This window comes from Dipteris shenzhenensis, chromosome 16 (genome assembly GCF_047967505.1).
Source record: "Dipteris shenzhenensis isolate YYH24624 ecotype China chromosome 16, Dip_SZ_1.0, whole genome shotgun sequence".
NCBI classification, from domain to species: Eukaryota; Viridiplantae; Streptophyta; class Polypodiopsida; order Gleicheniales; family Dipteridaceae; genus Dipteris; species Dipteris shenzhenensis.
In genome coordinates this window covers 27,935,799-27,962,337 of record NC_141611.1, presented here as the reverse complement: position 1 = coordinate 27,962,337, position 26,539 = coordinate 27,935,799, and the positions used below count along the sequence as shown (strand labels likewise).

The 26,539-nt window shown below is 39.8% G+C and overlaps 1 protein-coding gene across 1 annotated transcript; it reads right to left on the bottom strand.

Moving 5' to 3' along the window:
* Positions 1 to 5,555: 5,555 nt before the first annotated feature.
* On the bottom strand, positions 5,556 to 8,181 carry LOC147892778 (small COPII coat GTPase SAR1A-like). Its single transcript, XM_087387087.1, has 3 exons — positions 7,933 to 8,181; positions 7,329 to 7,460; positions 5,556 to 6,162 (listed from the first exon to the last, which is right to left on the bottom strand). The coding sequence occupies exons 1-3, from the start codon at positions 8,059 to 8,061 to the stop codon at positions 5,845 to 5,847; spliced, it is 579 nt and encodes a 192-aa protein (XP_087243213.1). The 5' UTR covers positions 8,062 to 8,181; the 3' UTR covers positions 5,556 to 5,844.
* Positions 8,182 to 26,539: the final 18,358 nt, after the last annotated feature.

Here is a 26,539-nt window from a genome sequence, read left to right as displayed (position 1 = left end):
ACATAACCTACTCGTTGTTGCATGTAGACTTCCTAGTCTAGGTAACCATTGAGAAAAGCATTTTTTACATCTAGCTGGTACACATTCCATTTGCTAAGTGTCGCTAGTGATATAAAAAATCTTATGATCATAATCTTGACCATAGTGCTGTGCAAATCCTTTTGCAACTAATTTGGCTTTGCACCTATCAATGCATCCATTTGATTGTACTTCACTTTGTAAACCCATTTGTTTGCAATGGCCTTCTTTCTTGGTGGAAGGTCATATAATTCCCAAGTATTGTTTTTGTACAAAGCTTCCGTTTCTTCATTCATAGCAGTTTGCCATTCCATATTATCAACTGCCTCTTCGAAGTACATTGGCTCTTCTATAGTCATGATGGTGGTCATAAGCATAATTGGTGGTTTCAATATGAATCACTTTCTCTTTCTGAGCATATGTCATTCTAGTTGGTGATCTACTTTCATTGGTAGACCATCTGAGTTGTTGCTCTGATCGAGGTGTCTCTTTCAATTCTTGCTCTTCTTCGTCAATCTTTTATGTAGGTGACTGAGTAATCGGTGTATCTATCTCCTATGTATTTTATGTTTTCCATTTGGATTCCTCATTAAATATGACATCTCTAGAGATTATGACTTTTCGATTGATGGGATCATACAACTTGTATGCTTTGCTTTCTTCATTGTAGCCGACCATGATGCATTTGCATGACTTAACATCCAGCTTTCTGCGATGATCATCATGTATGTGGGCATATTCTATGCAACCAAATATGCAGAGATGCCCAATGCATGGCTTGTACCCCGTGAATGCTTCATGTGTCATGCTTTAAATTCCTAAAATCTAGGAAAAACTTGATGTTTCTCTTTCAGAAAGTAGACCCAACAATATCTGTTGTAGTCATCGATGAAAGTCAAGTAATAAAGTGAACTATTGATGCTGTGGGTCTATGCATAACCAGGGCATAACCTTATACATCTGTATGAATCAAATTAAGAATACCTCATGCTCCATAGGTGCTTCTCCCAAAATTGGTTCTCTTTTGTTTACTGAAGCAACATGCTTCGCAAACATTTCCAAGAAACTGTAGTTCCAGAATTCCAATTTCCATATTTTGATTTCTTAGCCACATCAAGCTTTTGAAATTGACATGTACATATCTCTTGTGCCATACTGTGGAAAGTGGCATTGGTTGCGGCTGAGTTGACATGGCATGCAAATCTGATACTAAAGCATTCTGAATAAGCATCCTTTCTTGATCACTTTTCCTACTAGCTGATATCCTATGAATTTGTCTTTGATTGTGCATTCATCCCCATTGAAGATGACTCTATAGTTGTGTTCTGTCATTTGCCCAACTAACAAGAGGTTCTTGCTGATATTTGGAACATACAGTACATCTTTTACAAATCCTTTTGTACCAGTGAAATTGGTCATAGGGACAATGCCTTTCCCTTCTTCGATCCTTCTAATGATTTCATCTGTGTGAGCCATTCCTGATGCTTTGTCATATGAGATGATGCACCAGTGTTGATGATGTACCAAGGATCTTGATCTACTTGATCAACTTGATAACTGCATTTCGTTGTTGAATTGCAATCAACATTAAGATACATTGTCTCAGTCTTTTGCATATCCTCACTTGCAAGATACATATTCTAAGGTTCATTAGCATAATGACTGTGACTTGAATGCCCACCATGATGATTTCCTCTTCCACAAAAATTCCCTCAATTGTTGCTGCTAGATTGACCTCCTTGGTCATACTACTTCTTATGGTCAGCAATCTGTTTCATAGTGTCCAAACTAATGACATTAGTTGCATGAAATGTTTGACACGTAGGTGGATGCATTTCTCCATCCTTGAAATCTTCCTTTGTTGGAATGATTTCCTCTTAGATACTGATGCTGCCGCTGTTGGGGATGCTAATGCTGATTTTGATAATGATGAGACCACTTCTCTAAGATGCTCTACCTCTGCCTTTGCCTTTATGTATTATGAAGCTTGAATGCTTGATCATTGTAATGACCTTTGCATGCTTGAATGGACTTAGTCCTGAGCTCTTCACCGAGTAACACTAACTGTAACCCTTCCGGTATTGGAATTTGCTATTGAATGGCAATACTCTAAACTAGATTCTCATATTCTCTCCTAGTCCATTTAGGATGACTTGAACTATTTCTATGGGATTCATTATCTCTCCTAGTACAGCGGCAAGTTGATTGTTGTAATCCTTGATCCTAAGTCTGTAAGCATGACCAGTTTCATTGCTATTGTAAAACCTCTAGTTAACCTGGTTTCTTAGTGTGAGAATCCTGGACATGTTCTTAGACTCGTAAAGAGCTACGAACATATCCCATGCTTCTTTAGATGCCTTTACTATGTTGAGCTATCCCAACATGACATCTTGCATGTTTTGTTTGATCAAATGATATGCATATTCGTCTTTCTTGTCCCATTCTACCTATGCTCAAGCAATGATAGGATCTACTATAGATGTGGACACCATTGGTGTAGGTGTAGAACCTTCTGCTTGTGCTATGATAATGGTAGGAGATGTTGCTGAACCGTTGAATGGTCTAGGTGTAAACCCATTGACATACTCCCATTTGTCTTGAAGTACAAGAATGGTTCCATTCAATATTTCCATGTGCCATAATTTGAGTTGTCTAACTTAGCAGATGCCTCCAAATGGAGGTTACTACTCAAAGTCCCTATGAAAAACACTATTCTGAATTAACTACAAAATACTATCTGTATCAACTGCAATCTGAACTATCGTTGAAGATTGAATTATAATATATGCCAATCTATTACAAGGCTTATGTGGAAAATGATGTCGAGAATAGCCAATAGGCTTTACAATGGTGGCATGTGTGCAAAAATGATATGACGTGCAATCTGTTCTCTGATCAATCGACCAATGCCTCTGAAAACACTGAATTCTACTCAAAGAAATGTGGAAGGTCGGGTTTCAGGGCATGTGATGATGTAAAATCGAATGTGAGCGTAGGGACTGACTCTAAGTAGAAACTATTTGGGAATTTTTGGGTAGGGCTTCAATTGGATGCCTTGGAGTTCTCTCCTCTAAGGTTAAACTAATCTACTTTGATCTAGATCTGGACCAACCGTTGAGCAATGAAAAAGAAGCAAACAATTCCATTTCCATTTGATGACGAGGCTAGAAAGTGTGTGATACATGCACCAAAATGTGCACATGATGTGACGAGCGCGTAGAGCACTAAACATCAAGCAATTTTCCTTTTGGAGCACCCTCAAATTCTTCCTGGACAAGAGAACGGCTTGATTTACGTGGTGGGGCAAAAAAAGGAGAAATGATGATGTGGTAGGAGGGGTCACATGCTAAACTGTACCTTTGAAGGGTTGTGTCTGTGGAGTACTAAGATGAGGTGGTGCACATGTAGTGTGCAGTGTGCCTTCCAGGGGTATTGTGGACCTAGCAAGAGGTTGAGTGCCATGTGGCACTTATGACATGGCAGTTAAGTTGGCTTGATGATGTGGCTAGTTAACTTTGAATGATGACATAACCTAATGACATGGAGGTGCTGATGTGGTAGACAACACGTGGATGATGATGTGGTAATTTGACTTTGACTGCTGACATGCAATCATGATGAGATGGTAGATAGACTACCTCATGTCAGGATAAGACGGTGACATGGCACTAGATAAGTATTGATGACATGGCAATAGAGACAACCCTCTTGACATGGATTGATAGATGACATGGCAACTAAAGGTGGCATGGCCCTGTTGATGTGGACTAGCAGATGACATGGCATTTATGGGTGATGTGGCAAGGTTACCACATGTCGAATAAGGTGCCACATGGCGGCTTGTGGTCCTAGCCTCTTGTGGTTAGGGTGAGGTGATGCGTCAAAGTTATCTACCATGTGTCGTAAGAATAGGAGCTACGAAATCTATGAGAGGCTCACAGAATCTCTAAGATTATGTCTCTATGTCCATCCCCTTCTGTCTATCCAACATTGGTACATGCATGTCGTTAATTTGCTCGCGTGTGTCGTTGTTGCTGTTGATCTGGCCATTATTCAAGTCAATGGTCATTTGGTGTCATGTAGGAGTTGCTTTGTCCAAGCTTAAGTAGCTCCATAAATATTTCGAATACTTGTGGAAGGAAACCATAGGTCTAAATGGGAAGGAAAGGAAAAGAGAAAAAGCAAGTAAAGGTGAAAGAATATCGAGAAAGATAGATCAATGAAAGAGAGGAGAGAAAAGAGGTGAAAAGGTGTATGTGTGCATGTGGTGAATGGGCCATTAAACAAAAGTGGGGACGTGGCAAGAGTAATAGATAAAGAGAGCCTCCATGTTTAGAGAGAAATATCTAACAAAAGACAAAAGCTTTAGGATAAAAGACAAACATTTAAAACCTCCACAAGCAAATAAAAACCTTAAACCCTAAACACATTAGAAGCCCTTAAGCTTCTACTAACCCACAATTAAGCCTCATACTAACCATAATTTGCAAGGTCAAATTGACCAAATGAACTAACTTCAAAACTATGGCCCTGATTAGCAACTCACTAAGTCATCCCTTAGGACACTTGCAATGCCAAAAATTAAGGCCTCTTCCCCAATTCTTCAATTTCATTCCGGTTTCATTTCCTATCAGGCTTGCATCTAGGTTTGGATGTGACTATTCTCCAAGTTTGGCTCTAGCTAGAGTGCTTTGCTAGCTTAGCCGTGGAATTGGATACATCTAGGTTTGAAGATCCCACAAGTCTTCTCACACGCCAAGTAATTTGCTGATTCATGTTTCTTTTCCTTGTTTTACTATATTGATCTCAGCTTGCACATTTCTTAACCACAATCTACCACTAAGGCTCGAAACAAACGTGTCTTGCAAACATGTTTTTGGTGGATGTGATGCCTTTTACACAAGTGATTCAGCTTATGCGTTTGAATTCCCACAATCGTAGAGAAGTTCATTTGTTCATTTGTTCAAAGATATCTTGACGTTTCCAGTTGAACAACAAGAAATATAAGATTGAATGAAATTTCCATCCCGCTTATATAACTTCATCATAGTTTTTGCAAAGTTGGTGAGAAGATGATAATGATAATGCGTGTTTTCCTGTCAGAACTGGTGCGAACAGAACCAATTGTATGGAGCCTCGAAAGCATCACTTTTTATTTATTTTTTCACTCTAAATCATTAATGGAAATTGATTGAGCATGTGAATGAAAAAACTTGATACTTCTTTCACCCTTCTCACAAGTCAGTCCCATTGAGCTGCTTGCTTATGGAATATCTAAAAACTGTTATACTGACATCTAGTTTCCCTCAAAAGCACAGAAAACTCTCACAAATCAGACAGTTTCTTTTGTTGAGGTTCCTTGATCGCATCTATCAAACCTAGAAAAATCTGGCTACATTGAACCATTGTTGGTATGTATGCTGCAGTAATTACTCGCACTTCAAATTTATTATACAAACAGCAAGAAGAGATGTGAAAATGCAGTCCCAGAGTATAATGTACAATTATGTACAAGATATTGCACAATTCAAGATCCTTGGAAGTAATTCCTACTTGAATTTACAAAGAGCAAGAATAAATGTGAAAATACAATATGAACAGTCCATGGGAAGTAATTCCTACTTGAATAGACCAGGCCCCTCTACTAATAGCATTAAAGCTCCTGCCCTTACCGCTTTACAGCAGGTAAAATTTCTTTACCAAGCTACTTCTTTAAGAAAACAACCAAGTTCCACCTACCACGGATCAGAAAGCTCTCAGCCTCTATAGAGAATCAAGCATGCCCACAGACAACCAACCACTCTCCTCCAAGGCAGACTCGCCCCATCAAATGTACTGAGAGACCCACTGTATACCTTCTCCATATCCCATTCTTTTGACAATGCTGCACATAAATACCTCAATGGGACGAATCTGAGAGTCACTTCGATTGGCCTTCCCTTTACCAGTGGTGCAACTCTGAAGGCCCAGATGAAAGCGGAGCTCTTGCTCTGAAGCAGCCCATGGCAAATCTATCTTGTTCCCGAGAATCAAAAAAGGTACATTTGTCAGTGCATCATCGGAAAGCAATGCATCAAGCTCCTTCCTTGACTCTCTGAATCTCTCCCTGTCAGCTGCATCCACCAGATATATAACTGTGTCCACCTGGCCAGATTGGCACAATTCCAAAGTCGTGTCAGAGCATCACGTCATACATAAGAGTTTTGAAAATTTTCTGAAACAAAGACTTCAAAATTCCGGTATGCCTGCTCATAGCCTCCTTTGCATTAAACACCGCATGCAAAATCTTCACCAAAGAAAACATTCACAAACTCATTCATCGTGCCAGGCCTACCACTACATCATAAAAAATGTTTCCCCCAGATCAACTGTCAAGTAATAAAGGTTTTCCATGGAGAGCAACGGTACGCTACTGTTGGTATAAGGTGTATTTTCCCTTCGACATTAATCTGCATTTTGCCTTCCAACCTTTACATAGCTCGGACTGCTATACAAGTGCACTCAAAGAAAGAAATTGGAAACCTGAAACAGTGTTCAGCAACATACAAACCCCCATGATTCCCTCGTGAATAAACATTAAAAAGATTATTGGTGTTATCTTCTTTTTGTCCTGCAAGGCAGGACATTCGAAAGTGCTGCATTTTTCCAACAATCAAGGTGAATTAGGCCGCATGGTCTACTGGTTTCCGAATGCAATGAAACAGATGATCCTTTCTTTTATGCGATGAGCAAACTTCTCTTTGCATCTAATCCGGTGGCGTCAAAGTAACATATTTCAAAGAAAAAGGAAAACCATAGGTATGACTAAATTCAGATCTTTGTACGATGAATACAGGACTGGGAAATCACAAACGATTAGAAAGGTAATGGCACCTTGGATTCAATCACTGATTACATTTTCATAGGCATGCTGCAGTCTGGGATTTGCAGCAATTAAAACATCCTTTGAAAATTCAAATTCTATTGAATCCACTTGTATTATGTCATTTTCAAATTTAAGCATGCATGTTGCATCATTGACTTGAGGTAACCTTGCCTACCAAATGTGGCAACTAGTTAACAAGCTTGTGACAAAGAACAGAGATTGTGACAAGTCAAAGAAAGCCTATAAGACAGGTATGATCAGGACTTTCCTATAATGCAGAAAATCTATGAGTCTCTTGTCAGCAACAATGACAGGAAAGCGCTAAAGGCCATTTCCTAGAGGTGCGTAGATACTGTAAGAAGGCCATAGCTAGTTTACAATGAGGTTATTCGAGAGCACCACACAGAGGTCGATTAAAGTAACATCCAGAGAGGCTCTTCCTCACCTTAGCATAGTAATCCTTCCACACCCTCCGTGCGATCTGATGACCTCCCAAGTCAAATGCTTTGAACCTAATTTTTCCCATGGTCAGCTCCTCTGAAGTAGGGTGCTGCGTAGGCTGATATTGAGCTAGCTTCTGTAATACAAACAAACGATGACGAAAATGAGGAACGGTTCGGAGGAAATTATAAGAGAATCAAAATTCACTTGCAACGTCAGATTTCGTTTTACTGACTGCTTCATCAATTAGCACCGATTCAAATACGTTCAACTTCATGTTTTCGAATGTGAAATATTGCTGCTCAAACAGTTTTTGAAATTCTGCAACTATGAGTGTATACAAAAAAATCAGGGAATACAATACAAATTCCCCCCCCCTTCTCCTTACAGACGTATACATGCCTCAATGGATACTTTTTTGGAGATCTTATGAAGCATTTCAGTGTGGCATGAGTTTCTATCTTATCAGGGAATACGAAACAAATCGATTATGATGCAAGAGGCGCTGACAGTCATAAGAAACGAACAGAATACAGGAAAAACGGTCGATCATCCCGTTATAAAAGAAGGAGAGCAGGGCCGGGAACAATCTGGAATAAAGTCGTTACCTCATCTTTAAGCATGTGAAGCAAGGTGGTCTTCCCGGCATTGTCGAGACCGAGGAAGAGAATCTTGGCATCCTTTTTCCACAAGCCGATGCTGAAGAGGACGCTATAGAACCAATCGAGCAAGAACATGGCAAGATCGATGGGCAATCAAATGGAGAGAAACGATTGATTGCAGGAAAGAGGATGATCGGAAAGCTTCGCGAAGAGATTGAATGGTTTTTGGAAGGAATTGGTGGTGTGTTTGTTTGAACTTTGAAACAGAGTGTGTGTTTCAAATACATTCCCACAAAAAAAAAAACAGTGTGTTTCAAATACAACGTGCTCGAAGTTTGAATTTTATAAATAGGTGCCACTTGGCGGCACACTAGTGGTCAACCTCCCTGGCACCTAGACTTGGTTTCACGTTTCAACTTCAACTTTGATGCTCCTTCACACTTTGTCATATGCCCGTTAGCTCCAACCCCATCATTGTTGACAAGTAGGTTTCGGGCGGTTGCACACCGACTCGCTTGACACCCATGTGACTCACACAGCATCATTCGCAGCAGCAGGAAAAAAGGGCCGCCCATCCATCACCGTGGGCAGGCACTCCTCCCCGCCCAAGTACTAACACAAGGATTCGAACTTGGTGCACAAATCAAAAGTCTTCCTGCATAAGCCACAAAGGCACTTTAGCATTTGTTATCATAAATTTGTAAGCTAGCAGTCTTAGCATTTTTGCGTGATGTAAACACCACACCGCCCATGCTGTGGGTCGGCAACGGGTGGTGTGCAACTGCCCTTAGGTACACCCCACCCAGGCAATGTGTGGTTACACATACTGATGAGGGGGCAAGTTATCTCGAAGTGGACATAGAAATGTCCACTTCAATGGAGCCTGTTGTCAATGCTTTCTTGGCAATAAGGAGAGCAACTGTTATTCATGGAGAAAGGACTTTGGATTGTAGTTTCTGGTGCAAAGAAAAAGATGTCCGCGTGGGACAAAAGCAATTGGCATGCTTGGTAGAGCTCCAAGATTTGACTACTTTCATCATGTCAATGGTATGAAGATGAGAGCTAACAACTAGATTATGCTTGAGACCCTATTAAGAGCAAAACTGAAGAATTCCTAGATAGTTTTTAAACAGTAGTGATGAAGAAGACAATTTGGATGCCCATCCAAATCACATGCATACCATCTTGAAGCGATTGCATGCACTTGGATCGAAGGTGGAAGATGAAGATGCTAAAGGAGCTCTCCTTTCTAGTTTACCGCCACAGTTCTCTTTTTTAGTTTATCGCCACAATATGCAGATCTAGTTACAATAGTTTGGGTAAGTTCAGAAACCAAGGATTCAATGGCATTGTTCAATGCTTCTTAGTGAAGAACATTGATTTGAGGAGAAAAATAGCTAGATGAGAACTAGCATATGCAATAAAACATGTTGAGAAGAAGAAGTTTAAATGTACCAAGGGCAAATTCATCTATGAGAACCATAGGAAAGAAGGCACTCAGCAAAATTCTATTATTAGAAGGCATACGATATGCAGTCCCCTGTCGAAGTGTTGAACGACCAACGTTTTACAATGAATAAGAGAAAGAACCAACTAGTGGAGAGGCTAAGATATGGACGTGGAGGAAGGAGAGTGATAAAGCTATTGGCATGATGGGTCAAGCATTGGGGGAGGATTACTTTCATCATCTCGAAGTCACTAAGTCAGCTCCTGCTAATTGGACAATTCTTGAAGCATTGTTTGGAGTGAAGATGTGCCATTCAAAGCCTATTTTAAAGCAGCAATTGTACAACTTACGCATGGACGGCAATGAAGACTTAGCCACCTTCCTGAACCACATGCAGTCTTTGTTGAAACAACTGCAAGACCTTGGATCCAAAATCGAGGACAAAGATCAAAAGGCTATACTACTAAAGAGCCTTCCTTCCAGGTTCAGTGAGACTTCACAAATTCTCAGATGAATTGTGGACTACGATGTCCATCTTGTGGTTGATCATCCCTTGTTTGGATTCAGGGGGTATGTTGGAGATTCCTTCACAAGGGTTCTAAAATTCTATTAGGGTCGCTTTTGCTCTTCAGGTGGTCGGCTGGATAGTCATGTGATTTATTCATGTGCTCGTGAGGTGGCTACTAGAAGATGATTGGACCATGCAAGCATATGGAGACTAGCCTATGCATGGTGAATGCGTGTCTAGTCTTTGGTTGACAGCAAGTGGTTTTTGAAGGTTCACGTGTGTTCGAGGGCGGCAACCAACGTCTCTCTCACCTGTTCGGTATATGAATAATGGAGGCAATTAGATTTGTCTTTTTGTCAAGGCCACATGCCAAAGAGCCGTGAGCCATAGCTTGTAGAAGAGTCCTTTGGCAGCGTAGTTGTGAGTCAGTGTCGTAGGGTCGTTAGTTCGTCTTTTATCAGTCTTTGTAATAGCTAACAAACCCCCTAGGGTTGAGGCTCATTTTGTCAACAGTAATAGAGGGAGTTGAGTCATTTTCATTGCTGCAGTATTGTGTGTTTTTTATATCACGTGTTAAACTTCTTTGATGTTTTGAGAGCCAACACAAAGAAGAGAAACAGGCTATGAAGTCTTCTTGTCTTACTATGATTAAGACATGGATCCCATTTTGATAATTCTCGTCATTGCTAAATTCCAAGTTTCAAATGATTTGTTGTTGAGTATGTGCTGGTTGTATTCCAAGCCATGTGACAGCATACCAAGATGTATAACAATTGCTATTGTTGCTGCTGAATCTATTTTAATTTTTGTTGTTGATCTTATATCCTAGAATGTGGAAGGAATACAATTGCCATTAGCTATGGCATATGATGTCCTCTTACAACCAATAATTTCCCGAGCATTAAACTTGTTAAGTATGCTTCAATGCTTTCCATTCTTGAGGAGTTTGATTCATGGGTTGCTAGTCTTTACTTTGATGGATGAAAATAAAATGATTTTATAGCGATGAATGCCAAAATTGATTTTACGGTGTGAACCTAAGGGTATGTTTGCTAAGAAATTGTAGCATTGCCCTCTCTCTCTTCCTTTATTCTTGGTATATTCACTTTGGAGGTGAATATGGAGATTCTACTTCATTTCATTTTACTATTGCTTGCCAGAAGTAGATTTTCATCTAAGGATACCAACTCATCTCAAGTTCAAGCTCTACTTTGGAAGATTATGATACACCCTAGTACTTGTATTTCATCATTATGTTTTGAAGCAAGAGGAAAATCATTGCAAGGAATTAATCAATTTGGTGTTTTGTCTTCAAGTATTTCTGAAACCTTGGCTGGTCTTAATCTACTATAGAGCAATCTACACAATGTCAAGTTACTTGTGGACTTATAGTGTGTAGCCTCCAATGGTGACTCATGTGTCATGGTGATCTTGTAGGAATGCCGATGCAGTACTCCTCCAAGCTACTCTGGGTTGAGAACAATGTATGCAAATGCCACCACTAGTGTCACTCTAGCGACTCCTGGCTTATTGCGATTGTGAATCCATAAGGAGAAGAAGAGGGAGGGGAGAGGAAAGTGGAGAAGGGAGAAGAGAAGAAGAAGGAAGAGGAGAAGAGAACATGGCATTCACGAAAGACACCATGAAAGAACAATAGAAACTCCATAGAACAGAATAAGAGTTTGTATTCCAATGTGTGAAACCAACAAGTGAAGACCAAAGTCAACCATTTGGCCTTTTATACATGCCACCTTTTGAAGGGAGGGCCAACCCTATTCTCTTTATAACACTATCTTTCCTCATTCTTTACAATCATTTTGGCCCATCTGGCTCCAAGGCACATCCTAGCTCTATGGACTTGCCACTATCCTAGTTAACATGCTCACCTGCCTGTTCTCAATCCAGTCCCATGGATTGTGCAAAGGTCATGGTTGTTGGAGGGTTGTCGCTATTGTGTCCTTATGGAACCTTCCCTGGCTGCATTGCTTCATAGGACTTAGTGGATCCTTGGTTGTGGAATTGAGGATGGATATGTGTCTGGTGAGGTGTTGGTTCCAACACCGAATTCTGCTATAATTAGCATGACATGGCATGAGTGATTGCAATGGCTAGATGTTGGGTGGATGGATTGGAGCTGAGTACTTGTGACCTTTTAAAGAAAGAGGAAGAAAAAGAAAAATTTAAGGTGTAAGTTAGTAGGAAGAAGGTGTTAGTAGAGGTTGATGTAAGATCCTAGTAGTGTTAGTGTTAGCAGAGTAAAAGTCCCATATTTGCTTTGAGTGGAAATTTTTATTAGATTCTCTTAAGACTATGTCTTTGACATGCCATGTTTGAATGTTTGGAGTTGTGCATGACGTTTTGTCTTGCTTCTCTACATAGATGTTCTTTCAAATCCATTTTACAGATTATATTTCATTGAGGGATTTGCTAGGAAGTTTTTTGGCCCAATAAGGTTGTCGCACCATTTGTTGGCATCATCAAATTTGGAGGAGTCTAATAGTACACCATAAAAACTCCTAAAATGAGGACTATGGCTGAAGAGGTTTATAGCATTTTGGATTCTAGGAAAGTCCTCTAAATTAAAATAGATATTACATTGGGAGGCTCAAATGGTTATGTATATACTAGTGGTAAGTAGAAAAAGGAATAAGAATAAGACAAAAATAAAAAGAGGAGGGAGATTTGGAGTTAGCTGATGAAGGGTGGGGTCAATAAATGAAAGTGCGAAAAAATCTTTGAGGATCACAAGAAACTCATCCAGTCCCATTTTGATGTCATCAAATTCACCCTACAATCAAACTCATCCCTTGGAGCTATTGGTGTAGGGCCACTGATTGTTGTGTATTTGGAGGATCGCCATGAGACACCAGGGTTTGATGTGTCTTGGACTGGCCCCAGACCTTGATGAAGTTATTAGGGTTGCATACCCTTTGTTAGTGAGGAGCTTCTTTCCATGGTAGCAACGTGTCGTTAAGGTCTTCCTTGATCTACTCCATTTTTAGGAGTATGTTCTTCTGTAGCTATTGTCGGGTTGTTGGTGTTGCAGACCCAAACCTTTAAGGGTCTCTCCTCTGATTGTTGCGGTTAAAGATGGATGAAGTTGTCCTTGAGGCAAGCAAGAGAAGGTCCATTGGTATGTTTATGACACTTAGGGATTCACATGTGAGTGTTGCCATCACAATGCTTTCTTGATCTCAGCCTTCTTGTGCCTTTATCAATCATAGCATCTCACATGTTTGACTTCCATTGTAACACTGGAATAAAGTGATGTATGGTCTCTATAGCAAATGTGAGTAGGATCACAATGTCTTGAAGATATTCTGTTTTTGTTGAGCCCAAGTTGCTTCTGAGAAAGTTGCCGGTGAAAATAACTCGTCATTCAAATTGGAAGGTTCTTATGTGACTTCCACTTTATCTTACGTGGTTAGTGTGAAAAGTTCTTTTGTAGCTGCCATGATGATCAATGCTCATTTTTTTTCTAAGGAACGTTCTTGTGTAACTACCCAAATAGATTCTATTCTTTTCTTGGGAGGTTCTTGTGTTGCTATCTCTTTGTTGGAAATAGATTCTTGTGTAACTACCATTGCCTTTAGCATGATACAGTGAATTCAATGGCATTTTGATGGACTTTTGTTTGAGTACCTTTTTGTCTATTATTGTGTCTCTTTTTGAGACAGGTTCTTGTGTAACTACTTGATAGGAGGTAGATAATGTTATTTGTGTGTGATCCTCATGTATTGGTGCTTTTGCCTTGTCCTTATGAGCAACTTGCGAGCAAGTGTTTTTAAGGTAGGTTCTTGTGGTTCTACACTCCAATTCTTGCCTTTGATTTTTTAAAATCAGTAGGCTTGAATTTGATGGTTGCCTTTGTGTGGGGGTTAAAGGCCACTGTAGCTTAACCCCGGTTATGTACAATACTCAAACACATATATATATGGATGAAATAGAAGATTAGGGTGTTCTGTACCCACTAAAACTTATGTCTCTCAAGCTCCCTCTCACCCTCTCAGCTTCCGTTGTGTCCTCACAACTGGTATCAGAGCTTGGCAGTAGAGCCTAGTGGTAGTGTGAGTAGCCCAGTGCAGCCTCTAGCCTGGAGAAAAGTGAAAAGTTATAGCTCTTGAAAAAAGTGACGAAATTCATTTCCTATGAGGATTTCGTGTGTTGGATCTCCATATCCACGCCACCGTTTGCAATTCTGACACTCCCAGTGGATCCAAAGTGGTTCAAAACTTCTACTTAAGAAGTTGCTTCTGATTCCATGAAGTTTTGAAGCTGTGGTGAATCTCTGTCTACTTCGACATCTTCATTTCACCATTTCCTATGTGAGCGGGATCTCAACATCCGGGCCTCCATTTGCAGACCCGTCTATCTCTTGGATCCGGGACCTGCCTGAAACATATGTCTACAAAGCTGCTTGCCATTCCGTGAAGAATCGAGGGAGTCGTGATTCTTTGTGTTTTTCCATTATCTCTTTGAAGGAAATTTCTCAAAGTTTCCAAGACCTTCTCATAGATTGCCATGTGGCATTTTGGCTAAGGTTAAGTTTCCTAAGGTTCATTTTTGCAAGTAAATGCAAGGGTTGACCGGCTCTTACTCCATCCTTGGATGAGATTTTGGAGTTGTGGCAGAAGAGAGATATTTGCAGATTGTCTTGCTGAGTTCGATTATGCAATGACGCCCATGTTTTGAGACATCCCAAGTTCTATTTTCACTAGCGATCATTGCCATAAGGCCGTGATTTCTTGGATATACCTTATGCAGATCACTTAAGTTGCAGTCTGAGCCATGTGCGCTCATTTGTGGTTTGCATTGGGTTGCAGTGGATGCTTTACAGGCCATTTGGATGCATTGTGATCCTTGTTGGATGCACTGATAGGCCCAGATTGCCTTGTGGGATGGTTTATTGATGGACGTTTAGCACACAGATGCTATTTTATGCTCATGGACACCTTTGACATATTGCAGTGGATGCACAGGTTGTGCTATGATCTTTTGGATGAGACATTATTGATGCTTATGCCCATGGACGGTGTTTATGCTTGAGGCATTTGGCTCTTATTGGCATTATATTTGCCATTGTTTTGTCATTGTGGGTTGACATTTTGTTTTGGGCCAGATTTGCTCATATGGATGCATAGTATATGCACATGAGTTAGATGCATTTTGATGCTTTGAGCCTTGAGTTTTTGTGACACTATCCTTCATTAAAGCAGACATATTGGGTGCACCTGGTATTTGGTGTGATTTCTCTTTTACATGTACTAGCATTTGGGATTTTGTTTCATTTGCATCATGGCATCCTCTTCCATGTCTGAAAAGGAGTTTTTCAGCATTAAAAAGTTTGATGGGACAAAATTTTCTTTATGGAAAGAACAAGTAAGGGATGTGCTTATTCAAAAGAAGTAGATTAAACCCTTGGCAGAGATTGAAGCTAAGCCTATAGATATGTTTGAAAATGATTGGAATGAGTTGGATGCATTAGCAAAGTCTACTATTAGACTTCATCTTGCAAAGTCAGTTTATTTCATAGTAGTAAATGAGCAAACTATGAAAGATTTATGGAAGAAATTGTGTGCCACTTATGAGAAGGAAATTGCCTCTAATAAAGTTTACCTCATGAAGAGATTGTTTGAGCTGCAGATGAAGGAAGGAGTCTCCATTGCTTCTCACTTCTTGAATGAATTCAATATTATCTTCAGCTAGCTTCACGATCAAAAGATGAATTTTAATGTGGAGACTAAGGCAATATTTCTCTTATGTTCATTGACATCCTCATGGGATACCTTCCGTACAGCTGTCACAGTAACTCTGCACCTGGTGGAGTACTAAAGTTTGATGATGTTGTGGTGGGTAGCTTGTTGGCCAAGGAGATTAGATGGAAGTCTATGGATGGCAACAAGCAGGATGCAGCCTTAAATGTGCAAAGGGGCAGATCACAGTTCAAGGGAAGTCCCAAGAAAGAGGAAAGTCTCATAGTAGCAAATCCAGGGCACTGAACATTGGGTGTTACCATTATGGCAAGAAGGGCCATATAAAAAAGGATTGCTACAAGCTGAAAAGAGAGCAAAAGGATAAGAAAAAGAATGCAAATTGGGGTGCAAATAAGAAGGAATAGAGTCCAAGGGAGGACAAAGGAAAAATGAAGATTGAGGAGATTAATGCAATCACTGATGATAGTGACAATGACATTCTCTTCATGTCTAGTCTACTGGCAGACTTGCTCACCACTTCAGATGATGCATATTCCCAGGATTGGATTTTGGATTCTAGTGCTTCATTCCATGTTACTCCCCATAGGGAATGGTTCTCCACTTATGACAATGGAAAGACATGTTGTGTGCATCTTGGAAATAACTATGCATGTGATATAGTGGGAGCATGTGACATAGTGGGAGCAGGTGACATAAAGTTTTCTTTTGCAAATGGTTCTACATTTGTTTTGAAAAATGTGAGATATGTGCCTAAGTTGACCAAGAGTCTTATTTCAGCGAGTCAGCTAGATGATGCTGGTTTTCAGACCACTTTTGGCTTTCAGAGATGGAAAATTCAGAAGGGCTCTATGGTTTTAGCTAGGGGTGCCAAGTGTGGGATTTGTATCCCTTACATGTATCAGGGGTGTCTGATCATGTTGTTGCAATAACCGAGCAACCAAGTACTTCTTTGTGGCATGCAGGTTGGGGCACATGAGCCAGAATGGAATGAAACTCTTATGTTGTTTCGGTTATGAACCGCATTTGAGTTTTTCTGATTTTGAATTTTGTGAGCACTGTCTCTACGTGAAGCAGACTAAATCATCCCATAAAAGAAGGGGAAAGAAAGAGCTTGAAAGGCTTAATTTGGTGCATTCAGACGTATGTGGTCCCATGCCTACACGATCATTAGTGGGGCTGAATACTATGTGACATTCATTGATGATGCAACTAGGAAAGTGTGGTCTTATGCTATAGCTCAGAAGAGCGATGTGTTCCAGGTATTTCAAAAATGGTTGGCTTTGCAGTCAAGTAGAATGCTTAAATGCCTATGGACTAATAATGGTGGAGAGTATATCTCTCATGACTTTCAGCATTTCTATGATACATGTGGGATTAAGAGGGAGCTCACGTCCCCTCGTACTCTAGAGCAAAATCCAGTTGCAGAACAAATGAACTACATCATTCAGCAAAAGTTGCAATGTATGTTTTCCAATGCAAGTCTTTCTGGTGGTTTTTGGGCTGAGGCAATGAAGACTAAAGTGCATGTGATCAATAGATCACCTAGTAGGAGTTTGGATGGTAGTATTCCTGAAGAGGCATAAAGTGGCAAGAAGCCCTCTTACTCTCATTTGCATATATTTGGGTGTGAGGCATATGCACATGTGCCAAAAGAGCTTTGAAAGAAGCTAGATCCTAAGGCTAGGAAATGCATCTTTCTAGGTTATGGTGAAATTGGAGAGAGGGGCTATCATCTCTGGGATCCAGAAGCAAAGAAAATCATACGAAGCCATGATGTGGTCTTCAATGAGAAGAAGATGCATAAGACACCCATGAGGGATGTGGAAATGAGGAGAATCACTTTCCAGGATGTGAATCCACCCGCACATGTTGATAGACAGCAAGCCGTCCATGCACCGAATATGCAAGAAATAGTGCTACTAGATACTCCCACAGGTACACAATCAAGGGCAGATGATGGATCATCTATTAGTGGCAATGATGAGCCAAATGTGGCTGATATGTAGGCAGGACAGTAAGCTAAATGCCCTTGAGAAGAACATCTAGAGTGTCTAGACTGCCTGAGAGATTTGTTCCAGGGGTAGACTACGTGATGCTTACTGATTGCGGGAAGCCTTATTGCTACAGAGAGGCTATGATGTACGAGGATCAGCGCAAGTGGGAGTATGCTATATGCAATCAGAGATGAGTTCACTCATAAAGAATAAGACTTGGGACTTGGTTTCTTTGCCAAATGGAAAGAAAGCATTGCCATGTAAATGGGTCTACAAGATGGTCACAGGTGATGATGTGCCTAAGTACAAGGCTCATTTGGTTGCTAAAGGGTTCAAGCAAGAGAAGGGTGTGGAGTTTTATGAGATATTCTCTCTAGTTGTGAAGATGACCACACTTAGATGTGTACTTGGACTTGTGGCAATAGAGGATATGGAGCTTATGCAGATGGATGTCAAAACAACTTTCTTGCATGGGGATTTGCATGAGGAAATTTACATTATGATACAGCCGGAAGGCTTTAAAGAAAAGGGCAAAGAGCATTTGGTTTGCAAGCTGAAAAAGAGTCTCTATGGCCTTAAGCAAGCACCTAGAGAATGGTATCACCAGTTTGATGCTTTCATTCGGTCCCAGGGTTTCAGAAGAAGTGAGATTGATCACTGCCTCCACAATAAAAGGGCTCAGGATAATAGCTTGATACTCCTAGCACTTTATGTGGATGATATGTTATTGGCTAGCAAGAACACTTATGAGCTTGATGCATTGAAGGCCAAGTTGCATGAGACCTTTGTCATGAAAGATTTGGGACCTGCAGGTCATATTCTTGGTATGCGCATCACGCGTGACCAGAGTAGGAAACTCCTTTGGCTTTCATAGAGGGAGTATGTTACAAAAGTGTTGCAACATTTCAATATGGAGGGGGGGGAAGGTAGTAAGTACTCCATTGCCTCCATATGTGAAACTGAGTCAAGCAAATAGTCCCAAATCAGATGAGGAGAGGGCCATGATGGCCAAGTTTCCTTATGCATCAGTGGTTGGGAGTCTTATGTATGCTATGATAGCTACTAGATCGGACATTGCATTTGTAGTGGGAGTTGTTAGCCGGTATATGGCTAATCTAGGAAAGAGGCATTGGGAGGCAGTTAAGTGTATCATGAGGTACATGAAGGGTACCAAGGAGGTGTGTATCTGCTTTGACAGAGGAGAGATGCGTGTATTTGGGTACACAAATTTTGACTATGCAGGGCATGTGGATAGCAGGAGATCCACTTCTGGTTATGTGTTCACCTTTGCAGGTGGTGCAGTGTCGTGGATGTCTCATGCACAGAAGTGCATTGCTTTGTCTACCATAGAGGCTGAGTATGTTGCAGCCATAGAGGGTTGCAAGGAGGCTATATGGCTAGTGAGAGATTTGGGGATTCATACAGGTGTATAGACATTGCATAGTGATTCCATGAGTGCTATTCAGCTAGCACAGAATCCATTCTTTCATGCAAAGACCAAACACATTTAGTCAGGTACCATTTTATCAGGGTGGTACTTGAGGACAACCACATAGAGCTTGTCAAGGTTCATACAGGTGATAACCCTGTAGATATGCTGACAAAGAGTCTACCTAGTCAGTGGTTTGAGCATTGTCGTGTATTGATGGGCATTGGATAGTATACTCATTGGTTGTTGTCCCTTAAAGGCACATTGGCCTTTAAGTGGGAGGTTGTGGGGGTTAAAGGCCACTGTACCTTAACCCCGATTATGTACAATACTCAAACACATATATATATGGATGAAAGGGATGAGCATTTTTTGAGCGAAATCTCCCGAGGGTCTGAGCGAAGGAAAAAAAAAGCTTCGAACTACACAAAAATATGGCAAAAATGGATCGGAAGAAAACATAGTTTCACTTAGAAATATGCAAAGTATTATAGCAATGCCTATTTTATACACAAATCTTAACGTGAATCTTTGAGAATGGTGAGAACATAATGGGATATCTTTTGAAGAAACCCACACGTAGAGTAGACTTCTCTATCAAAATTCCCTTATGATCCTTCTTACAACTTTTACTTAATGGGGGGTGACATTGAAAAACCCTCTCAACCTATATTCATGAAATTGTTTCTCTAAAGAAAAAGCATAGAAGCAACCCATCAAGGTAGTTTCGCTAATGAAACCCCTTTGAAGTAGGTCTTGGCGAAACTACCTTGGACAACACTTTTAAAAGTGACATAACTTTCACATCCAATGTCCAAATATAGTCATTCAATCACTCAAATTGATCGAAAAACCCCATTTGAGCACATCTATGGGGTTATATTTTGAAAAATCTTGCATATATAGTATTAAATATTATGTGTATTTTATGAGAGTGATATATAAGCCCAAGTTAATACTTATTTATAGCAATTTAAACTTCTTTAGAAACATGTCCATAAATATCTTGTTATTTATGCTATAAAAACGCTAGAAAGATACTGCCATATGATATAAATGTGTTTAATAAGTAATTATATATGCATAATATTATTACATTGAGAGTAATTATGAGGGATTTTTCTTAAATGAATAAATTTTCAACACTTTTTTAAGGTAACAATAGGGGTACAAGGGATGTCTACAAATAAGAAAATTTATGTTATGTAAAAATGAATGAGTGACTAGTCTGTATATTTTTATGATAAAGGGATCTAGTTCTAGTGAAAATAAAAGTGTAAAAACCATGTTTCCTAAAGAAATACAATTTTTTAAATCTCTTGAAAAACACGCTCGGATAAACCTGCTCATAGGTTTTTGCTCGTAAAATTAACGCATCCATGGATGAAATAGAAGATTAGGGTGCTCTGCACCCACTAAAACTTGTGTCTCCAAGCTCCCTCTGTTGTTGTGTCCTCACATGTTGTTGACGATGATTTTAGAGGCTTTGGCCTCCATTATTTCTTCTACTCTTTATTGAGCACGTTGGTGTTGGTGCTTGAAGATGATGGATTTGATCTTGTTACACGTAGTACCTTGGGTACCCAAATATAAGTATTTCCAAGGTAATATTCATAAGCAGGTAGTAGTGTTATGGGTACCCAATGGTATTGTACCTTTCTTGTTGGACGGTATCGTTTTGTTCTTTGATGTTGAGGTTTGTTGTTTGCATGATGGGATGGCTTTTCATGTCAATGTTTTGTTAAATTTAAATATATGATTCACCTTCAAAGTACCCTTGGGCCTCTACTAGATTCTTTCAGAGCCACACTTGCTTAGATGCTCTTCTTCTTTCTCTTCTTGTTGGCGAGGTGCTTGCAGTGGCCGAGAGATGGACGTGGATGTTGATATTGGTCCAATTGTTAGTGAGTGGCACATCTTGATGGGTTGACTCATCACCAAAAAAGCCTTTTCAAGTGGCTTGGATCCAACTTTTACTTAGACTTGCTTCTCCTGTTAAGATGCCTATAGGAGCTACAAAAGTTTCAAGGCACAATGTCATTGTCTCATGCAAACATTCATCATTAAAGAACCAACAACATTAATTGAGGTACCTCCTATGGATTGAATTTCATAATCATAGACTTCAAGGAGTACCTGGCCGAGATGCTTAATGTCTTGCAAGGATTTAGAGGTGTGATTGACTTCCCAGTGCCCTAGATAGATCATATCAGCTCCCATGCTTGCCTTGATTCTTTTGTCAAACCTTTTTAAGCACTCATGCACCAAATTTTGTGCCTTCATAAGGCAATATTCTCCCTATCCCTTTGGGGTCATGGATTTCCTATAGGTCAACACTCCCCAAGTACCATCCCTTCCTTTTTGTGGTTGATTGAATTGGTTATCAGCCAATGGAGTATGACTAGAAGAGGATGAGTTGGAATGGTGGTTGAGTCCTCATCAGATCCATTTTAGATAATCACCATTTTAGAACCTTTTCCCACCTTAATCGTACCCTTGGTGTTTACCTCTCTAGGCTAGGATGTACTAGCCTTATCTCTATTGGCTTGATTACAAAGTTCCTTACTAAAGTCTCTAGCCTAGTGGGCCCTGGTTTATCACACTTAAGGACACCGGAGATACTTTGCCTCTGTCTACTCAGCAAATTAATGCTAGCTTTAGAGTCATTGTTAGTTCTAGGAAGCCTTTGCATCATCAGACAATCCTTATAAAGGTTATCCACACCATAACCAAAACACTATGGTGCACTTGGATTGGAGGAAATTACCAATAGTACGGTTTGTTCATCCTTGTATGGGAAATCCTTCAAGAAGTGAGGTCCTTGGCACTTGTGACATGACACTTGTTGATTAGTTGTCATCTTGTCTGTACACTCACTAGCCCTATGGGGTCCTTGACACAAATAGCATTGAATTGGCGATCTCCTTATCAAGGTGTTCATATGTCTCACTAGCTAAGGGATAGGATCCATTTGATAGATGGGGTTATATTGGTTGTCTTGCATAACATGATGACTTATATATTTGAACTGGCACATAGAATTATGGAATTAATAATAAGCACTCCAACTAAGGACGTGATCCAGTCTTCCCAATTACTAGGTAGTTCCCTTACTAAGACTTGGTTCATAGGAGTGATGAGGTCCTAGTTTAGGTGGGGGTAATGGGAGATTTTGAGCCCTAAATTTCCTTGGGATGGCAAGAGTGGCTCCTTGTATTGCTAATTATCCCTAGTTGGATAGATTCGACAGTGCAGGTAAAGTAAGAGAAGGATGTTGCTGGTACATTGGCTGGGGAATGATCTCAGCATATCGACATTGTGATGTCTTAGCCCATTATGCACAATGGGCACAATGTGATGTCTCAACACATTGTGCAAAATGGGCACAATAGAGTGCTAGCCTTGCCTTAATGCAGGGGTACTCGTTGGTGGGATTGTTCCCAGTACAGATCCGACACCATACATTATCACGCCTTGGGAATAGGTGGAGATCACTAGGGGCAATTCCTCCCTTCAATTGCTAGCTTAAGTGACTTAAGAAATTAGTAGCCAATTCCTCCATATTCATGCCCTTAGTAGAGGTAGGCTCGTCTCCTTTAGTTCATGTGAAGTAGTGTTCTTTAAGGTATGTGATTCCTTTGAGGAGGTAGATGTGATCTTCCCTCCTTGGGTCTTTTCTTTCATGCTATCATCTAAGCACACATCGGCCTTGCTACACAACTCAAATGACATGGGACTCATGGTGAAAACATGATCGTGAAGCTTTGAATCCCAAAGTCCAATGAGGAAGTGTGGCAGTAATAACTATGGACGTTTTTGAACAAGCAGTTATTTTTCTAGAATGGCTTTAGGGGTTTGTGAGACTTGGTTAAATTTAATCAAAATCCCATTTGGCTCCAAGGCATAATCCTAGCTCTATGGACTTGCCACTATCCATCAAATGTAGTTAACATATATCCAAACAAACCACTGGATATTAGAAAGTGTATGCTTTCTTCTTTTTGGTATAATTTGTGATACAATGACTTTGGAGGTATCCTAGCTAAAGGCCCTACTAAAAAATTGAAAGTATAAGGCATGTTCAATGACAAGTAAGATGAGGGTTTGTATTATGTTATTACAGATGCACTTTGGAGAAAAGTTGTTTTTTGGAAGGCTAGCAAGCCTGAGAGTCATGGAAGAACCCGAGGGAGCCAAAGAAAAACAAGAGACAATTTAGTCTCCTTGTGCATCATAGTGGGTGTGCAATCCCTTATGTGTTTGCAATTGTCTGAATTGGTTTTGGAAGAGAAGAACTTTTTTTTTTTTTGGGCAAACAGGGTTGTTTCTTGAGGTAATCGATCGCAAATATGCTATTGTGAAAGGCTGTGCTAGACAAATCAACATTAAAGAGCAAGCCCTTGCATCGTTGGTCAGAGGCTTTGATATAAACCATTCAAGGCAGTCAGGCCACCCTCAATATCTTCGGGATATGGTTCATGATTATGCTATGACAAACAAATAGGAGAAATGAGGAGCAAGCATGGAGGATCATGCAAGTGGAGAGGGAGGCCCAGTAGGAGTAGGTAGAGGCATGTGGCAAGAAGGAGGAGGAGGTTGGGTGTAGGAGGGAGGAGGATAAGGCATGTGGGAAGATGGAGGGAGGAGTAGGTGCTCATCATAGAGCATCGAAGGTAGCACTTTGGGGAAGGAAAAGGGTCTCTATTGGAGCTTGGTTATTGCCAAGTTTTGGGCTATGTTTTGAGCCTTAATTTTTTTTATATTTGGCTATTCTACTACTTCTTTCCAACTCAGTTCTAAGTGTCCCTTTTGAGAGTATTTCTTGAGAACATTGTCATATGAAGTTGGATCACATAATATAAGGCCATTTTTGCTCAGTTAGGTGTGACAAGCGGTCAGTGTGCTTATGTGGGGAATTATTTTTTGAATTAAATCTCATAGTGTGACATGGTGTCTTGCATGTCTATTCCAAAACTTGGCAAGGCACGTACATTGAATGGGACCAACTATTCAATTTGGAAGATCAAGATCTAGTCACCTAGTTGCATGTGCCTTATGAGAGACAATTGACTGACTTGGAAAGAAGTTTGTAGATCGTGGATGAGATGACATAATGGTTAAAGATTTAGATCAAAATGTGATTGGAGAGTGGGTGCCTAGAGTTATTGAGTATCTCTCAATGCTCGTACAGATGGTCATGGAATTTTTTGCACATTCGATTAGTGTTGCCGGGGTGTGAGGCTTGGACAATTTCGCATCATCTGTATGAGGTAGCTTACATCAAAAAACTAATATGGGTTAGATTGTAAAACTCCAAAAAGAACTATTCATGCTAAAGATAGAAGAATGGAATCGTGTGAGTCAAAGTACTAAAGGATCAACTAGTCATTGTTGGTTAGAAGGTGTTCATTAATCAATTTTCCATCCTCATGCTCAGTAAATTTCCTAAAAGTGCAATTTGTTGTTTGATGCCCCTTACAACTAGAGAGAGATCAATGAGTTGACTTTCAAGGAGATTAATATCTTTTGATTCAAGAGAAAGCAAGGCAAAGATTGTATGAGGATTTTGGTGACAAGAAGGCATTTAAAGCTATTGCCAATGGTTAAGTCAAGGATAAGCAATAGTAAGGAAGGATGAAGAGAAAAGGTAACAAGGCTTCTAAGGATTGTGTCTCGAGGCGAGGAGAGAATTGTGACATTCTTGGAAATTTGGTGGGATTTTTGGAAGAAAAAGGTAGATAAGACCCATTTCATTGATTTTAGGCTTTTTTAAATTTTTGAACAGAGCCAAAAATCCTTCCAAAATGAAAAGTTATCTTTTTAAATATATCCTTTCTAAATAAAATGTCAACTTCTGACACTATCCTTTCCAAATTAAAATTATTTTGCACTAATAATGCAAAAACAGGAATTTAAACATAATTTGTATCTTAATCTTTATATTAAAAATCCTAGTATACTTTATTTCAAAGAATCCTCCTTTAAAAAAATAACCTTTTTTTATTATTGATATTTGAATAAATAAAATGAATTAATTCATGGAAAAATGATTTAATCCTATTTTCACTTATGCAAAATATTTTATTTAAAATGAATAACCAAAAAAGATGTATCCTATTCATGATCCATGGTTTGTTTTCTCTTTTCTCTTTTATTTTTTTTCTTGCTCCTCCAATAATGAAAATCATGCAAACCTGTGAAGAGATCCTACTATGGAGGGCTGGCTATAATCCATGTGGACAAGATCCTCTTACCATTTAAACTTGGACATAACGAATAATGGCACTCAAAATATACAAAAATTAACATTTAAATAGAGAAGAAACATGGAAGACTCTTTCTTATTCCAAATAAATAGCAAGAGCTATGGTTGTAATTATATATTCATATATGTTTATAGAGCAGTCTCATACTCGAGACTACCCATAGCTTACACAATAATTAAATTCTACTTTTAGACTGATTGAATTCCATTATCCGATCTTAGCATCCAACTTTTGCAGGACCCGATTTGGTCATTATATTATTTATCCCGTGTCTCACCACTTACCATTTGGCTGTTTTCACTAATTGTTATCTAGCTATAACTGTCCCTTGTCTTTATTGTTACTTGATTGGTGTTGGTAGACAACACAGATTGGTGGGATTGTTGTGCTTGTTGCTTCACCCAGTCCATCTACCACTCATTGCAAATCTTCTCATTTCTAAACATGCATAGTATGTATGTACCAAACAATTATGCATGGGTACACTTATACCATACATGTATGTTGCCAATCGTCATGAAACTTTTCAAAGACCTTTGTGTTGAGATATCGAGCTCCACTTGTGATATGCCAGGGTGACCATTGTGCATTTATGTCACCGACTTATTAGCTGCAGATGCAGTTGGTACACCGCCCATGAATAATAGCTGGATGACAGCTATCTTTATGTACTCTAGTTAGTGGCTCAATTAGTATGCCACCTAGGTTAGCTGAGTTTGGTTTGAGACCCACATATAGGGTTCACCTATTCCTTTTGTACTTAGAGAGAGTTCTTTTGGCTTTCACAAAAAAGAAGAGGAAAACTGTTTTCAGCCTCCACCTTTGTGTGTATTCCCCCATTCTATATGTGAGAAAGCTGCAAGTGAGACTCCTTACTTCTCTCCCACTCTCTTCACTTGGTATCAGAGCTCAGTTCGTGGTAAGGAACTCAAGAAAGCAAACCAAGCTCGCAGTGTCTTGGTAAGAGGATCAGTGTTGCTTTTCTTTTTCGAGTTTGGGAGCAAATCTCTGTAGGTAGCACAAACAGAAATTACAAGAGTGCACTGTTTCAGATTAGGACGCCCTTCGCGGTGTGGCGAGAGGGCAGTATATGCCTTTTCGAGGCCTGTTTTGGTGGCGGAAGTTTTTCGTACGCACTCAAAAAAGTGCCCTGTTTTTTGCTATGCAACACTGTTCTACAGATCGATGAAAAGTTACCGTTAAAATCAGACTGATCTGGAGGCCATGGCAAAAATCAAAATATGCAACAAATTCA

Bases quoted from the DNA above. Each gene is read 5' to 3' on its own strand.
- LOC147892778 (XM_087387087.1), bottom strand. From the start codon at position 8,061: ATGTTCTTGCTCGATTGGTTCTATAGCGTCCTCTTCAGCATCGGCTTG. The intron at 7,461-7,932 runs GTAACGACTTTA...TTTGTATTACAG, and splicing joins TTCACATGCTTAAAGATGAG to AAGCTAGCTCAATATCAGCC. The intron at 6,163-7,328 runs GTGAGGAAGAGC...CAATCTGGCCAG, and splicing joins GGAAGGATTACTATGCTAAG to GTGGACACAGTTATATATCT.